The sequence below is a fragment of the Chionomys nivalis genome, chromosome 14, assembly GCF_950005125.1.
Source record: "Chionomys nivalis chromosome 14, mChiNiv1.1, whole genome shotgun sequence".
Lineage (NCBI taxonomy): Eukaryota > Metazoa > Chordata > Mammalia > Rodentia > Cricetidae > Chionomys > Chionomys nivalis.
Window position 1 is genome coordinate 50,662,090 of NC_080099.1, and position 18,736 is coordinate 50,680,825.

Genomic DNA, 18,736 nt, shown 5'->3' on the forward strand with positions numbered 1-18,736 from the left:
AATAAAATACATATGAAAATCAGTACCACCTCTTAAATACTCCAAGGAAATGCCCTGTTTAGTATTTTTGCTTTTTAATTTCAGAAGGCAAAACCTAACAGGACCAAACGCCTGTTATCTTTTTCATTGCTGTTTCTGGCACTCTGAGTTGTATCTTAAGAATAGCCACTGCTGGAAGGACAATTATACTTCCATATTTCTCATTAAATTATACTGTTGAGCATCAGAAAGCCTATTTATTTATTTCCTTTTTGTGGTACTGAACACTGTATGCTAGCCTTGAACACATTTTGTTAACCTAGTTTGCCACTGAACTGGCAAACATATTGCTACAGCCTTCTAAGTTGCTGGAACATAGGCATGGAAAAACTTTAGAATTCAATTATCTTGCTTATTTCTTCCATTTTATTCTCATAAAACTCATCTATGGCCATATGATAGTATATAAAATGTGTGAAGATGGCCACAATGTAAATTAAAAAGTCCCAATTTCATCAAGTAAACTGGTTGCTTTCTACAATTTAATTTGACCTAAGATGTTCAATGACTATCTTTTTGTTTGTGAAATAATAATACAGACTGATGTATCCATTAGAAATATCATCTATTTTAAAAAGAAATTTAGTTTTATTTTTAATAATTTATAATTATTAATAACTAGAACCTGAAAATTTTTGACAATGAAATAAAATAACACAATTAAGAAAAAATAAAGCCCCTTAAATTGAGATAGGTATGTCAGAAAAACATAGAACAATATTTTTATATCAAGGCTGGATGTTCAATAAGTTCTATTTTGCAAAGTTTAATTAAGCTGCAAGAAGTAAAATACAATGTTGAATAATCCATAACCTCCCTTCTTCATTAAAAAGTCAATTTTACACTCATTTATTCTCATAAAAGATTGCTACCTAATTCAAGTTCTAAAACACAACCTCATTATTTGAAGAACTTCCTTACAAAATTTATAGCATTTCTTGGAGGCTTTGAGATGAAGTCTGTGAAGAGCAAATACTGTGTGTGATAAACATGGAATAGTGAATAGTTGAAACCTTGGTCTGCTCAATGAAGGAAAATGCTTGCTGATTCACATTTTAACAATTAATTATACTCACTGATGGAAAACAATTTCCAAATTGCAGTGGATGTGATTGTTTTCTGGAACAAATGAACAAGTCTAATTTATACTGTGTACACCACTTGGCAATAGCTGGCATTGTTAATTGAGTCTGGTGGCTGGAATAAGGGAAGTACAACAGAGGTGATAAAACTGGACATTCTCCAAGACACTCATTAACCATGTGACTAATCTGAAAATGAATGCATTATGCAAATTATAGGTTAAAGAGGCTCCCTGGTTTGGAGAGATACCAGCCTTTGAAATTGTGTGCAGTCTAAACACTGAACCGTGCGGGGGCCTGGGATGTGTCAATGTCATGCTTTAATTGGAATATGGTAGTGGGTGGAGCATGCTTTAGAATTAAACATAAATTTCCATAAGATTTGGTGTGATTAAAATGACATCCAATGATGCAGAAAAGCACTTCTAAAATTGTCTTTAATAAGACCATGGAAATATTCAATCTGTTCCATGAAGGGAGGATGGATTGTAAAAATATTCAAGTGGCCTTGTTTCTCTAAATGCCACCATGGAACAGTTTTACCTAAAACTTCCCCTTTACTACTTCAGGGGTTTATCTCTGCAAAGGAAGCCTGCTTCTTTCTAAACTTTAACAGAAGGAATTAGAGTCTCAGCACCAATTCTGCTTTGTCTTAAATGACTCACTCAGCTTTGGTCAGGTCTACTAACTGAAAACCACACCTGAAGTTTTATTTTTCTTTCTTCTTTAAAATAAGGATGCATTTAAAAAAATAAATATTTGTGACTGGCTTAGATACACTCAATCAATCTTTTCCGTGTAGGAAATGTTTAGGTATAAACATTGGAATGTTTTAGGTTTAATTACATTAACTTAAGTTTATTTACCGGCATTCCTAATTGATAAATTGATTTCTATCTCATATTTTGGAATAAACGCGAATTTTATAAAATATCACTTTGAAGAACCTTTGGAGTGGTAGCAGGTGCCACATTGCCTATCAGTAATTAATGATTTGGATGTTAATCAAGTTATTAGTTTTCAAAAGGGAAGCTGATTTTCTAGTCTTTGCAAACATGATCAATCTTATTATTCTGTCACCACTAAGTTACTGGTTTAAAATATTTGACCATTTTATTTCCTTCCCCTGACTGTCCTTAGTATAGTCCTATTACACATTGTTTGCAAATGGCTTGTTTTAAAATTGTCTTTGCGTCCTTTGAACATGATTCCATCCGTTATCAATTGCTTTCTCCTGGCTTAATGTACAGTATGACCTTGGTTCATCTTATTAACTTCCCACTACAGAACTGGGCATAGCATTTCCATAAAAGTCCTGCTTGATGTTATTGTAAGACACATTATTTAAGATCATTTGTAATACTAGGTTTAGCCAAAACATAGTTCCCCTTTGTAAATGTAACTCATTGATATTTTGGAGCTTCTTTCCCTGTCATGCATTTGTTTTTCTCCTGAACAGCTTCACCTTTTAGTTTATTTTCCCTTTTAGAATTTTCTGTTTTAGGTTCTGCAAGTCTTAAGGCATCATTGCTTATATGAAACCTCTCTACAATATTATTTGTTTTTATTTGTATATCTTTATTATTTTTTTTTATATTGTGGTATATGGTGTGTGTGTGTGTGTGTGTGTGTGTGTGTAACTAGGTGACTGTAGAAACCAGAGAATCATATTGGGATATATTCCTCAGTTGTTCTCAACTTAACATTTTGGGGCCAGGTTTCGTTCACTAATTGACTACACTGGCCAGCCTGTGAGTTCAGGGCATCTACCCATCTATGTCCTCCGGCACTTGAGTAACAGACATATATTACATGTTTGGTTTTTATGTGGGGGTTAGGGATATGAACTTTCTTTTTTCTAGAATTACATGCTTGTAAAGTAAGAATTCACCCATTGAGACATCTACCTATAGTATTTTATTTCTTGCTGTCTCTTCCTTACTATTCTCCCTCCCTCCCTTTCTCTCTCTTATTTTTTAACATTTTATAGCATAATTTTCTACTTAAAGTTAATTTTGAGGGTACTTCTGCCCCTGTTTTCTTATCCCACTTTTTTTTTTAATAAAAGCGACTTTAAAGAACTGCATTGGATCACAAAAAATAGAAAGTGCAAAGTGTGTTGCCAGATAGCTCAGCAGCAGAGCACTGAACCTAAAATGTACAAGTCACAAATTTCGATCCCCAGCACTGCCAGAACCAACCAATCAACCAACCAACCAATCAACCAAAATAAATGTGAATATTCTTTCAATAAACCCTGAAGGAGCACTTGCCAACTTCTGTAAGATATGTTTTCTTCCAACATAGTATTTGTATTAATTATTTGGGCATTTTGTGTAATGCATCCTGATCACATTTACTTCCCATTCCTCCCAGGTCCACCCTCCCACCTTTGTGTCCCTTCAACCCCCAAAAAGAACAGTCCAGACCAGTAGTTATTGAAGAGAGCTATTAAAAATTGTGATGCTGAAGTATAGCTCTTCCCAGCAGATGGCTTCTAGTGGGGGTGAGGGGCAGGTGTGCTTGGGGGAAGGACTCAGTTTTCTTTAAAGGTCGCTGGAAGTTTGCTCCTATGAGTATATAGGCAACACAAATGATCTTCTTCCACTTTTATCTGAACCTTGTTTTGTGTGTTCTCTGTGAACCACCCACTGTTAATTCCTTTAATCTTCAGAGCTTCTTATCTTTAGGTTGGGAAAGTTTTCTTCTATGACTTTGTTAAATAGATGTTCTGTGCTTTTGAGTTTAATTTCTTCTCCTTCTTCTATACCTATTATTCTTAGCTTTGGTCTTTTCATGGTGTCCCATATTTCCTGGATATTTTGTGTTAAGCTTTTGTTAGATTTAATGCTTTTTTTTTCTTTGACTGATGAGTCTATCTCCTTGATTGTATCTTCAGTGCTTGAGATTCTCTTTTCCATCTCTTGTATTCTGCAGTTTATGCTTGCATTTGTAATTTTCTGATCGTTTTCTCATGATTTCTGTCTATAATTCCCTCTTTTTGTGTTTTCTTTATTGTCTCTATTTTAGTTTTCAAGTCTTGAATAGTTTCTTTCATATGTTTGATTGCCTTTTCTTGGATTTCTTTAAAGGATTTGTTGATGTCTTCCAAGTTTTTGTTTGTCTTTTCCTTCATTTCTTTGATGGAATTTCTCATTTCCTTTTTAAGAGTCTCAAAAATTTTCCTGAAGTTATTTTTTTATGTCATTTTCTTCTGCTTCATCTACATTTGGTTGTTCAAGTCTTGCTATTGTAGGGTCACTAGATTTTACTGGTGTCTTGTTGCTCTTTGTGGTGTTACATGTGTTCTTTGTCTACTCATCTTTTCCTCTAAGTGGTGTAGTTGGGGCTGTCTGTGACTCTGGTGATTAATCTTCCAGGTGCCAGTGGATCCAAGACTTAGATGGTTGCTCCTTGAGGTGCGTTCAGTGCTAAGGTTCCAGTTATCCAGTTGTTCTCTCCATGTTCCTGGAGGTTGCTCAGAGCTCCCAGGGTTTGCTCTACTCCTGTGGAGTTTAGTCACAGGCCTGCTCTTGCCTAGATTGCAGGCTCAGACCTTTTTATGTAAATGTCCCTGGTCTGGATATGGTCCTACAGAGGTCCCTGGCTTGGAGTTGGTCCTGCAAAGGTCTCTGGCTTTGATGTATTCCCTCAGAGGTCACGGATTCTGGTGCGCCCAGACATGCAGAACACCTGGCTCAGGCTTAGTTTCTCAGAGGTCCCAGACTCCTGCCTAGACCTGCAGAGGTTTCTGTTTCTTGCCTACTCTCTTGGAGATCCCAGCCTCATGCCCAGACCCACAGAGGTCCTGACTCAGGCCTAGTTCCTGGAGGTCCCAGACTCACTCTTAGACTGGCTGGGGTCCTGTCTCAGGTCTACTCCCTCGAAGGTCCCAGATTCATGCCTGGACCCACAGAGGTCTCTAGCTCTGGTCCACTTGCTCATTGATTGCTACTCTGTACCTGCTCTTGTGGAATTCACTGTCTCAGGTCTACTCTGGCCCAGACCTGGCTCCCCAAATGTTCCTGGTCTGGATCTGCTCCTGCTCCTGTGGAGTTCACCATCCCAGGCCTGCTCTTGCCCAGGTCACTGGCTCAGTCTTGCTTTTGTGGGGTTTGCTGCCTCAGGCCTGCTTTGGCCCAGGTTGCTGGCTCAGTCCTTCTGTGAAGTTTGCTTGCATGAGCTCTCTTAATTTCTCCCCCAAACCCATTCTCAACACTTATCCCTTTAGTTCATTACCCTTTATCTCTGTAAGACTCAGAGTTTCTTCCCCTCCAGCAAACAGAGCATTTCATCTGTAGACTGAATAGGAGAGGCCATGTCTCCAATGCTTTATAAACAAAGATGGGTTTGACATTTTTCTAATCCAACCCCCAAGGCTCTGTAAATGCTGTACTCCATTGACTCAAGCAGAAAAATCTTACCCCCATTTTTTTTATTAAAACTGCTATTTTAATTCAAATAGCATTCTCATGTCCTCAGGCATTAAAGAGAAAACAAAGATAGAAAATTGTATTTGTCTCCACTGAGTGTTGTGTTACAAACTACCCATTGCCAATATCATCAGGAACCCTTACAATTCCAATTATAACAATTCCTAAGCCATCATTATCATCCTCAAGTCTTACACATCTTTCCATATGAGTATGTATTCTTTTAAACCTCTTAATCATTAATAAAATGGTAAACACAGTATGGCAAATGGAAGAATAATCTAGAAGACTTTCACCATTTTGACAACAATCTGTGATTTATCATGGTGGAGGAAGCCATTTAAACACTTACTAATCCTATCAATCATCTTTGCTGTCATGTTGTATTTCTCCATTTGTCACCTGGGATTACAAGTCAAATACCTATCTGATGTCCTTTTTCATGCATGGTTGTGATTCAAATGCCATCACACATTTCTTGGATTCATAAGACACCATTAATCATACAAAATAGTTTTTCGCTCTGTTGAAAGAGACTTCTAGTCTAACACCATATCTTGGGGTTTCAGTTTCTCTTTATAAATGTTAGTTATATCTTCTGGTTCTCAATAGCATTCTCCTACAAAAAGAGAAAATAAGAAGTCTGGAAAATATAGTGTTTCTAGCAGTTGTCAGAAGTCCACTTTGCCTTTTTTTATTATTTTCTTTTTCTAGATGTATTGTCTTTGTGTCTTCTGTGAATCTTTTCTGAAGAATAATATAAATAAAGCTAAAAGCATCTAATAATGTGGTAAGATCCCTAATACACTTTGATTCACATACAGTTTCCTGCTCTGTTTCTGTTCTCAGATCACTTCATAATGGCTGGCAGTGTAACTGGTTTTAGAAATCACTTAACTTACCAACTTGGACAATTGACACAGATTACCAATATAAACACTCTTCTGCTCTATGATCATAGAAACATCTTTTAACCGCCAGTGTATAAGTCATACACACTAATAAATAACCAATTAGCTTTCTCTTTTTCTAAAATCCATATCCTCTGATTATTTACACTGGTTGGTGGTATGTATGGGTATGGGTATGAGTGTAAAATTAAAATTAAGTAAAAGAAACTTCTGCTTTCACAGTCTAAAACAACTTATGTTGTTATGAGTATTGACATTTCAAAAAATATATGCCTAAATTTTGAATATCAAATTAATATGAATTGACCGAAGTAGCAAAAGGACATTGCTTTTGTATTACTTAGTACCTACAAAAATACATAACTAAGACTGTGTTAGATTTAAGGAACAGAAATTAAAAGTAAAGAATATCCTGCCTGAACTTAGCAAACAGTAAAATTTTCTGCATAGAAAATTATAAATTATCTTTTCTTGATAGTTGAAAATAGGTCATGAAAAGAAAATGATATGTTTATCTTCTCCAGTTATAAAAAGCCTTTTCATCTATAGAGCTTGGCCAAAAGACCTAGATTCATAGTGACATATTCATCACTCATTCAACTTTGTAAATTCTTTTCTTATGGTGAGAATAAGAAGTGCTGTTCACTGGCTCACATATTGAATGCTTGATTCCCAGGGAGTGGTACAAAACTGGGAGGCTCTAGAAACTTAACAGGGTGGATACTAGCTGGAGGAAGAAGGCCAATGGGCTCTGACTTTGAAGGTTGTACTTAGTCCCAGTTAATTGCTTCCTTAGTCCCTGGTTCCATTCTTCCACAGGGAGAAGCTACTTCTCTGGCCATCATTTGTAGTGTCATGACATTTTGTCCAAACATGTGTCTCCAGGTGTCCACCTACTGAAACCTTTGAAACCATGATTAAAATAAAGCTTGCATCATTTTAAGTTGTTTATGTCAGCCATTTTCCACAGGGATATAACTAACACCCCCTTCAGACCAATCTTTTTTTTTATTAATTAATTTATTTAATTATTAAAGATTTCTGCCTCTTCCCCGCCACCACCTCCCATTCCCTCCCCCTCCCCCAATCAAGTCTTCCTCCCTCCTCAGCCCAAAGAGCAAGCAGGTTTCTCTGCCCTGTGGGAGGTCCAAGGACCACCCACCTCCATCCAGGTCTAATAAGGTGAGCATCCAAACTACCTGGGCTCCCACAAAGCCATTACATGCAATAGGATCAAGAACCCATTGCCATTGTTCTTCAGTTCTCAGTAGTCCTCATTGTCCGTTATGTTCAGCGAGACCGGTTTTGTCCCATGCTTTTTCAGACCCCGGCCAGCTGGCCTTGGTGAGTTCCCGATAAAACATCCCCATTGCCTCAGTGTGTGGGTGCACCCCTCGCAGTCCTGAGTTCCTTGCTCGTGCTCACTCTCCTTCTGCTCCTCCTTTGGATCGTGAGACTTCAGTCCAGTGCTCCAGTGTGGGTCTCTGTCTCTGTCTTCTTTCATCGCCTGATGAAGGTTAATATTCAGGAGGATGTCTATATGTTTTTCTTTGGGTTCACCTTCTTATTTAGCTTCTCTAGAATCACGAATTATAGTCTCAATGTCCTTTATTTATGGCTAGAAACCAAATATGAGTGAGTACATCCCATGTATTATTAGTATTAGTATACTACCCCTGTCTCAAAACACGTTTAAAGAGAGTCCATTGATATATCTCAGTAGTACATTATCTTTTTTCATTTATTTATTTATTTATTTATTTATTTATTTATTTATTTATTATTTTTACTTAAAAATTTCCACCTCCTCCCCTCCTCCCTTTTTCCTCCTCCTCTCCCCCTCCCCCTTCCTCTCCAGTCCAAAGAACAGTCAGGGTTCCCTGCCCTGTGAGAAGTCCAAGGTTCTCCTGCCTCCATCCAGGTCTAGGAAGGTGAGCATCCAAGCAGACTAGGCTCCCACAAAGCCAGTACATGCAGTAGGATCAAAACTCAGTGCCATTGTCCTTGGCTTCTCAGTCAGCCCTCCTTGTCTGCCACATTCAGAGAGTCCAGTTTGATCATATGCTCCATCAGTTCCAGTCCAACTGGCCTTGGTGAGCTCCCATTAGATCAGCCCCATCGTCTCAGTGGGTGGGCGCACCCCTCGCAGTCCTCACTTCCTTGCTCATATTCTCCCTCCTTCTGCTCCTCATTTGGACCTTGGGAGTTCAGTTCAGTGTTCCAATGTGGGTCTCTGACTCTAGCTTCATCCATCGCCAGATGAAGGTTCTATGGTGATATGCAAGATATTCATCAGTATGGCTATAGGGCCATTTCAGGCTCCCTCTCCTCAGCTGCCCAAGGATCTAGCTGGGGACATCTCCATGGACACCTGGGATGACAAACAAAAAGTAGTACATTTTCTTAGAAGATATTCGGCACTGAGTTCAGCTCCCAATAAGGAGCAACAATAAAATACTTTGTTCATAAACAGAAAGACCTGTAAATTATTTTTTGACCCCTCTTAAGATTTTGTTTGCAAAGCACAGTGGATTCTTAGTGCCTCTTTGCTACTGAAGGTGGAACACTCTTGTTTTTATAAATTCTTACTTCACTACCTTCGTAGCTGGTTTTGCATAAAAGCCCAAGTTCTTGGGTCTTTAGTTTCAGCTTATACCTGTATCACTTATTCCTCTGTGCTTTAGGGCTTGTACACATATGTTGAACATCTCAGTATCTATTATAGAATGTTTCTGGACCAGTTTACATGGCCCGACAGTTTATTAAACTTGTAGATTGCTAATCCAGCTCTGGACTAAACTAAGATTTGCATTTCAACAAGATCTTGAAAAAAAAATCTACTTTTCTGGGAATGTTTTCAACATTGATTTATCTTATTATTCAAGCCACAAACACAAAACCAACAAAGTAAACCATTCTTCTCTCTATGGAAATTTCATTTTTGCATCCCTTAGAGGGTCTAACAGTTTAAGAATTGTCAAGTTTCACAAAAGACAAGTATGGAATCACTTATGTAGAGTTCCTATGTGCTAAATTTAGTTTTGGTGTATATACACGGTGTTCAGTTGCTTTAACTCTGCTCAGTACATAAAATAGCTTCATTTTTCTCATCAGTTTAAGAAAGAAACTAGAAGGAAATGAATGCCCACCCCGAATCCTCTCAGATCTTGGTGATCATGTACCTTCTGCACCGTTTTTATTCACTGGCTACTCTGCTGCTTCTGCTTCCAAGGCTGTCTGCAGTACTTTTTGACCTTTTCACTTCTATCATCCCTGACGATCATTCCCTCAAGGCTGCATTCTTCTTTCTCTCCTGACAGCTAAGCTTGAGCAAATGTGATCTCAGGATAAGGTGTTTATGGTTAATAAACTAAGTTGTTCATCTTAGAAGGAATTAAGCACCAGGATGGACTTTGAGGGATCATGCTATACCAGTAGAAAAATATTTGGGAATATAAAGGATCTTTGAAATCCTTCCGTATTCCATCCCCACAGACTATATTCAGAAAAGTCAGAAAGCTATCAGGACGTGAAATTGAATTGGCAGAGAAACTGGACAAAAATATGATGAATAAATAACAAATTTCTTTATACAGCAGTATATATCTATATCTTGTAAATTCTTATATACAAATTATCAATTCAAAATCTACATGTACATATGTATGTAAATACATAATATATGTATAAAAACACATATATGTAAATTCTATGTCATGCAAATAATATATTTACAAATTTTAATTGTTCAAATTATAGAACTCATTTTTTTGAATAAGGGTGAATAATGTTTTGTCATGATGCAAAAAGAATAAATAATATAACAAATAAAAGAGAAATGTTATGATGTCAACAGTATTATAATATAAATCATAACAGAAAAAAACACATATACAAATGTCCACAAATATAATAGTTCCCAACCTAACAAAGAAAATACATCACTGAATACCTTGCTTACTTCTCCTCCATACAAGAAGTTTTCATCTTTTTAGTGTCTTGTCTAAATGCTTTCTATGTTCTGAATACGCAACTTTGCTGTACTGTATAACTTATACCACAACATGGCTTGCAACTTCATTCTCAGATTTTACTTATAGCCTTCATAAGAACTTTGTAACCATCTGTGTCCTTCAGACCATGGTGAAGAGTCTGCAGGTCTTTGAGATTGACTATAAAATTGGTCTTCATTTCTATGTAAGAATTATGAAGAAGTAATCTGTTTTTAAGCCCACTCTGTGCTACAGAACCTCTTAAAGGCAGCTTCCACAAAGATTAATAGTTTCATCTTGGCTTTGGTGAGAGAAGACTTGACTTAGAATGGTATTACCCACTAGTAGACTTCTGTACATTCCTATTTCCTAGCAGAGTCCTTAAATCTATGTGGACGATGCTAGTACATTGATCCTGATATTAGTGTCAAATACAGATCATGGATGGAGGCACGGCGTTAATCTGCTGAAGACTGTTTGCAGATTCTAGGGTGTATGGTAATCTACTCTCTTGGCATTAGGCTTTTCATCAGTAGGGCATCAGCACCCTAGCAGCAGGTAGACATGGATGTTGCCAACTTCCCCCACAAGAACCTATCTTCAGGTTTATAGAAACATTTTAGCTGGTGCTCACATCAAATAAAATTGTCACAGATATAAATAAACTAGATTCCATTCTCACTGTTAGATTCTGGGAAAACAATTCATAGTGCCTCCTAGTTCCTGTGCAAACCCAGGGTTCAGACCTTCATGACAGCACCATCTCAGCCTGGTCAGTATGGAGAAGGGTTTTCTTTCTCATCCTGATTCATTCGATAAATGAAACTGAGATTGCTTTCAAAACACTTTTTACAGCCCATAACCTTAAATATTCCTGATATTTCCCTGAATGTTTATGATCATGGGGGGGGGGGGTGACAGCAGAGTTTAATTTTTTATCTCTCCTCCTGAAACCTCAGTCTTCCTCTCTGTTTTCTGGTGAAGCTTCTGAGGACTAAGCAAGCTCAACAGTAAATCCTTTGAGTGCTCTTTGCTTTCTGCCTAAATAAATTAACTTCTAAAAGTTTGAGACAGAGCACCTATCAAGGTATAGTGTGATTGCCTGCTTCTTTTATGCATCCCCTTCAAATTGCAACCTCCATGGGGGTAGCCACAGCTGATGACTTTTCAACATTGTACGCATTGTGCCCATCAGAGTTGGAGGGCACACTACACACTCAGGTGTTCAGTGAATTCATTGTTGATAAACAAATTGATCCAAATGCAGATTTGTACCCATGTTGTATCCTCTGGGTTTAATCAAGACAGAAGAGTTAGTACTGTCCATTTCCAAGACTTCTACTCTACATATATATGTATCATGTGCACAATAAATACATATACACACAGATGCACTCATATGTACAACAGATAAGATTTATGTAAGAAGACCTCCTAGGAAGGCCCCCAAATACCTTAGTTGAGCCTTTGTATTATTTATTTCCTTTTAAAAATATTGGGTCAAAAAATATTGTGTCAACAATTGCTATCTTGGAGAAATACACAGGCTCAAATTTATAGAAAAACAGTTTCAGTGAAATATTTTCAACAATATAATTAAATCAAGAAAGAAGTATTCAAGTATTATAATATGTTAAAATCATGTAGTGAAAATTCAATAATATCTTCTCAATTACATATTTTATGGCTTTAAATGGCCTTAATATTTACAACTAACATATTTTTTAAGTTACTTATATAAATACAAATTACTCTGGGAAAGAATTAAAAGGTTTTCCCGAATACTTCATGCATTTTAAAATATCCAAGTATCCAAAAATATATTTGATGATTGTTGAAAATACATCTTGTTAATCCTCTGTGATTTTTTTGCTTGGTAAATATGCATTTGAATATGTACAAACAGAAATAGCAGATAAGATTTTTGATTCATATAGTTTGGCTAAAAATTCACAGCATAGTGTATCTTGAATGTGAATTGTGCTTTTTTGTTTCCAATGTGCTCCCCTGTAGAACCATGTAAGAAGTCTTGTACTTTATGTACAGCTATCTACCTTTTACAAACAAGGTCGATGGCTGACCAACCCAGTATACATAAAATGTGATGGATTAAAAACTTAAATATAAGCCTTTATTGTTTTAGTTTATAAAATTCTGCTGTAGGAGCAGAGTGAAGAATAGATACTCTGGTCTCATGTTAAATACCTGCAGGTTGAGATGAATTTTAAGGTAGTTGGTGCCTCCATGAATGCAGTCCTATTGTGCTTTTCTGTTTAAAGAATGTAGCATGCAGCTGTGATCATTTCCTCCTGAAGAAGCTTTGTGTACTTTTAGCCTTTTGCTTGGGAAGATAAATGAGCTCACTTCAGGGTAGGCACTATAGGCAGATGGTTGAAATTCAGGAAAGTGTTTTTATGTATTCAATGGAGTGTTTCTGATAGTCTGTTTCTGCATGGGTAGCCTCAAAGGGTGTGGATGAATGGGAACCGAAAGAAAGATTGTTTATGGAGAGGAAATGAAAGGGATTAGCCTCTATTCAGGCCAGAAAGGTGACCCAGATTTCTCATACTAGAATGTATACATAGATGGGTATATCTAAAAAAACAGAAAAAAATGTCTTGGCTCCCTGGTCCGATTTTAGTTCCCAGCTGGTTTACATCTATTATTTTTGAAGAGGTTTTTCTGATCTCCAAAGAGGCTCCTGTTTAATGCGAGTCCCAGGTGCTGGCTTGTCACAGCGTCAGATGGTCACACAGAGGGCCCCAGCCTTGGTTACTCAGCACCCCAACCTCTACAGGCTGCTTCTCGGGCCTTTGCATTTAAATAAGCAAGCATGCAATCTGAGGCTCACTTGTAATTCTCACTTTGAGTAACTGTTTCTCTGTTAGGAAACTAAAAATTAACTCTTTGTACCATACAAATAAAAACAAAACAAACAAAAAACCCTGTGATCCCACAGATACTCTCTTTATAAAGTGGCTGAGAAAAAGAATAATGGGATAAAAAAACCTTATAATTCTTATGATTGTGCACTATTAAGTATTCTTTGGGTTCTGTCTGTGTGATTCTTTGTCTATGCACATCACACACGTGTATGGACATGTGCATGTGTGTCTTCTATCTCCCTGAGCAAACAAGTATTTAGTTTGTTGGAGGTTTTCAGCACTGCTCATCAAAAAAAAGTCTTTTATGGTTAATCAGTATTACTTTTTGAATAAAGATATTTTAAATAATTCATTTGTCCCATTGTGGTTTAAAAACAGCAGCCTGATAATTATTGATGTCTCCGAAGTGATGCTCTAAACACTTTCTGGCAATGGATCTGTTAGCATCTTCTTTACAATATAAATAGTGAACAGGGCAAAATAAGACCTTCAGGAATCCATGAGCTCAATGTCCCAGAATTGCAAGATGACCTTAACCCACTGTTATACTTCATCAGGCTGCAATCTGATGTGGTAGATTAAATGCAATAAGAATATACATGGATATAAATACAGGAAAACATTCAGAGGCTTGTCCAGGGCTTCAGAGCCAGGCAAACATGTTAGTTATCATTATTCGATGATTCATAGACGTGCATACTCAGTATCTCCTGTACTGAAAATGTAGTACTTTCCCGCCTTCCTTCTCTCAGGAAATATCAAAGCAATCTCTTCAACTGTGAATATTAGAAATATAAAGGTTTCTATAATTTTGTGGCCTGTGCAAGAATGAATTTCCAAATCCAGTATCATGATGTTTCTCCATGTAAGCTTTTGCTTTTTGCTTGTTTGTTTGGACATATTTATTTTATTTTGATGTGTAGAATGTTTTGCTTGCATGTATGTATGTGCACCATGTGTGTGCCTGAAGCCTACAGAAGTCAGAAGAGGACATTAGATCTCCTGGAACTGGAGTTACATACAGTTGGTTGTGAGCCATCATGTGAGTGCTGGAAAAAGAACTTGGGTTTTTTTGGAAGAAAAAAGGCTCTTAACCACCAAACTACTGTAGGAGGAAAGAGCTGCTTGTTGGTTCCCGCTCCCCAGAACCGAAATAATCACACAGAAACTGTATTATTTAAATCATTACTTGGCCCATTAGCTCTAGCTTCTTATTGGCTAACTCTTACATATTAATTTAACCCATCTCTATCAATCTGTGCATTGTCACATGGCTGTGGCTTGCTGGCTAAAGTTCTGTCTGTCTACATGGCTTCTCTCTAACTCCACCTTTCTTTCTCCCAGCATTCAGTTTAGTTTTTCCTGCCTAGCTCTATTCCCTGTGCAGGCTCAAGACAGTTTCTTTATTAACCAATGGTATTCACAGCATATAGGGGGAATCCCACATCAAACTACCTCTCTAGCCCTGCCTGGCTTGTTACTCCTGACATAGATCACATAGATAGGCCTCAAACTCCCAGAGCCCTACCTGTCTCTGTCTCTCCAGGGCTGGGATCAGAGGTGTATATCACCACATCTAGCATTCTAAGACATTTATAGATTTCACTATCAACTCTGTTATATTCTTTGCTTTCTTCATAAATTATTTAAATAACTTATCAGTAGTTTAAGAGTGTCTTTTTACAAAATTTCAAATTCAAACCCAGATTTTCCTGTGGAAAACTCATAAGCGAAACTTTGTCTTATGTTTTTCAGAAGATGCTTACAAAACCCAGGTGAGGATTGACAACGAGCCTGCTTACTTAGACATCTTGGACACTGCTGGTCAGGTAGATGATGTTTTATTTTTAATAATACTTGTTTTATTTTTGAAAGTATAATTCCATTTTCCCCTTCCTTCTCCCTTCAGCACCTCCCAAGCAACCCTCTCCAACTCTTTCTCAGATTCCTTTCCTTTAATTATTGCTTAGATCATATGTTTAATAAATCTGACCAATATCAGATAAGTTTGTGTTTAGCTTCTTGCACACTGACTGTAAAATAGATGACTTTAACGCTTCAAACAGAAGAAATTAGCAATATCAATAGTAGATTAAAGATGAAAAATAATTGATTTGAAAAGGTAAATCATATTTAAAACTCCCCTTGATAGTCTAAGTATAAAATTCAATTACTGCATTGCTAATGAAATTATAAAACCAAGAAAATAGCTTCTTATTTTTACTCAAATGTAAAAATTCTGTTTGAAAGCAGGAGAGGGAGGAGTGTGAATGATGTAAATATAGTGCATCAATGTGTATAATTCTCAAAAAATGAAACGGGAACAAAATAAACAAGAATAAAAGTATTCTAGAATAATTATAAGAAGAAATATGAAGAAATACATCTCAGATATGCATGTCAAATGTCTTGCTGAGTAGGAGGGTGAATGCTTGATTTAACTTTATACTTTACAGATGATTGTTAAAATAAACCCGTGTATTAAGAGCCAGGTACAATCCATAAAAATTGAAAATAAGCAGAGTAATGAGGGAAGTTTACATAAGAAGGTTTTAATGCACAAAAAGAAAAAGGCCTGAAAGATAAGGTAAGAAACACATGTGCATAGTATGTACCTATGAATATAAGCAAAGCAGAACTCACAGTAAATGGAAATACATATTCTTGTGCTGGAACAGGTGGCAACCATCAGTGGTTTATTAATCAGAAGCCAGTCCCACCTACATTTATTCAGAAGGTATAGAGTGAAGCAGAACTTGGGGGCAGTCCACTTGTCTAGAGTGGAAGTGACCCATGTCCCCCATACACAAAAGGGAAAATGAGCCAAACCTTGCAACCTCATCAGAGGATAGATTTCTCATGTCAAAGCAATTTTAGCTGCAAAAGTGACATTTGGTAGTAGTAAAAAAGTAAACACCTTTAAAATTCTAATTTTAATATTAAGGCCAAACGGTGAGCCAAATTTAAAGAGTACATTATAAAATCATAAAAATTCTGGATTACAACAGAAGTCATTAGGGTTGAGACTCTGTTGTGGACACAGTTTTTTTTCTTTCCATTATTTTTGAACTTAAAGATTCAAAATTTGCATATACAAGTTACAGAGGTACATTTGATCCCAGCATCAATAAATAAATAAAGTTTAAATTTTCATCTCTTTTGTATAGCTGCTTCTGAATGACTGTAGAAATTAGGGTGTTCATGGTGAGCAATACACTAGAATTGATAATCAATTTCTGTGTTATGAATTGTATGCTAACCAGCCCATTTGTTTCCAGGGACTTTGAACAATGAACTAATGGAGAAATTTCTAAAGACTTTGGGGACATTAAATTGGAAATTTATCTCAATTACTCAAAAGGACATTCTTATGTAGGACTAAGTACACTAATTTCCAGAAGAACTGGAAGCCTACCTGGAGAAAAAAAGAGTAGGCCAAATTTCAGTCAAAGAAATGAGACATTTTAAAATATAATTATCTTCAACCACCCAAATAATTATTTTGATAAGTCAACTCAGCAGAACTGAAAATTTTGATTAGAAATATGTTTTACAGAATGTGAATCCAGTCATTTGTTGAATGAAAAGGTTGGTTCTCTTCTCCACTGGTCATAGGCTTGGTCATGTTATCACAGATAATGTTTTATTGGAGGGTCAGTTTGTCTGTGGACTTTCAAGAGAAGAACATGTTTTAGACAACCTCTGGTCTACAAAAGAGAAGGAATCAGGGAGTGGGCCTAAACTCATGAGCAATGCAAATCAGATCCGGCTTTACCCAGATCTGTTCCCATTGCTGTAGATTGGTGAACTAGAAAATCATAGCATTATTGCTTCATACTTTGTTATATGCTCCTATTATGCAGCTGATCAGTACGACATATTAATGGAGTGTGTTTTGTTCAGTATAGATGTAGGTAGAGCATAGTACCAATCTGTGGGCCAAGTAGTGAGCAATGAAATGTAAATCCGAGACTCTGAAATTACTGAGAAACCTGGGGGTATACAATTCAATAGAAAAGGGAGTTAAATCTATATGCACTACGTACTTGTCAAGCCAGGTATTAACTGTAGCCAAACATAGTCAGGAGTACATAATGCTAAGCAGATGGTGATATGTTAGCTTCTACACTATTATTAAACCTGCTCACACAGGAGGCGGTCTATGCAGCTGATTTAACAGAAATTATATCTCTGTAGGGGACATGTGAGAACACTCCTGAAGTATTTTAATAATGATACATTGCTTGATTTAGATAACATTAATTTCCATATAGGTGGAAATTTATTAATTGTACAATAAACGTGGAGGGGAGATAGAAAAACTGTTATTAATGCTATCACCTGGAATTCGAGGATCACGGTATGCAAGCAGGTGAAGTCCTCTTAAAGGCAACACTGAGAGCCACATCCAGCCTGGTTTGTGTTCATATCTGCAGAGGACAAATAGAACAATCCCTTTTCCACCTGCTGCAAATCTTGCGGCGGGCACGATGACAAAACACACAGACTGACTAACAAGAGAGGTCTAACATGTTTAATTAACCCATATCTTATGTACATAAAAGTTTCACAGAGTGAAGATATATCTGCATTTTTAGGTAAACTTGAATTCTTAAGTTTAGATTTGTTCACAAATGGACAGCTGTGTTAAAAATGGATGGGCGCAAAGAGGGTAGAACTTACATGGAGGTAAAGGCACCAGGCTTACTTGTTTTTATTCCTTTTGGCCTCTTCCTGCTGTATTTCTTTCTTGTGTGGTTAGGCAGGATATATGTCATGTATAGGTCTTCAAATGGTAGTGGGCTGGGTGGATGAGATGGCTCAGTAGGCAAAGGTGCAGAAGAACCCTCATAGTGGAAGGAAACTCAATCATGTGACCCCAAAGTCTGTGCCACAGCACACGTACCTCCTCCAAGTAAATGAAGAAGAAAATGTAATAAAATGCTTTTTAGTAGGAGAGTAGGCAAGAGATGATCAAGCAAACTGTTGTATTTCTGTAGTTTTGGCAATTTCCAAGATGTTGTGCTTGGGCGTAGCATTCCCTAGTCATCATTTCATGCTGTTCAGATAGTCTGCAAACTCTATAGAAATTTTATGGGGGAAAGTGGGGGTATCACCACATTGCAAGTTGGCCTGTTCCTCCAGGGTTTGAATTAGTATTTTAGTGTTCAATTCTCCCATAAATGCTCATGAATGTATATTCATCTTCTCCCCTTTTTAGGGATTATATTTCCAAAAGTAGGTAGCCAATGCACAACTATAATGACTGGAAGGAGTTTTCTAACAGCAAATTGAAACATTCTTGCCTATAGCTTTATACTGGTTCTAGGTGCATCTCTTGAAAAAATGTATTATGTATTTTGTAAATGTGGTGTTTGAGGCTCAGGGAGTGTA

At 37.0% G+C, this 18,736-nt stretch overlaps 1 protein-coding gene across 5 annotated transcripts in view; it reads left to right on the forward strand.

Moving 5' to 3' along the window:
* Rit2 (Ras like without CAAX 2) overlaps positions 1 to 18,736 on the forward strand; it is a 298,991-nt gene that overhangs the window by 82,038 nt on the left and 198,217 nt on the right. For 4 of the 5 annotated variants that reach the window (XM_057788884.1, XM_057788881.1, XM_057788883.1 and 1 more), the window contains exon 3: positions 15,098 to 15,171. In XM_057788884.1, the coding sequence (XP_057644867.1) occupies positions 15,098 to 15,171 (74 nt within the window). The remainder of the gene's footprint in view (positions 1 to 15,097; positions 15,172 to 18,736) is intronic. The other variant, XM_057788882.1, reaches the window with a different exon arrangement.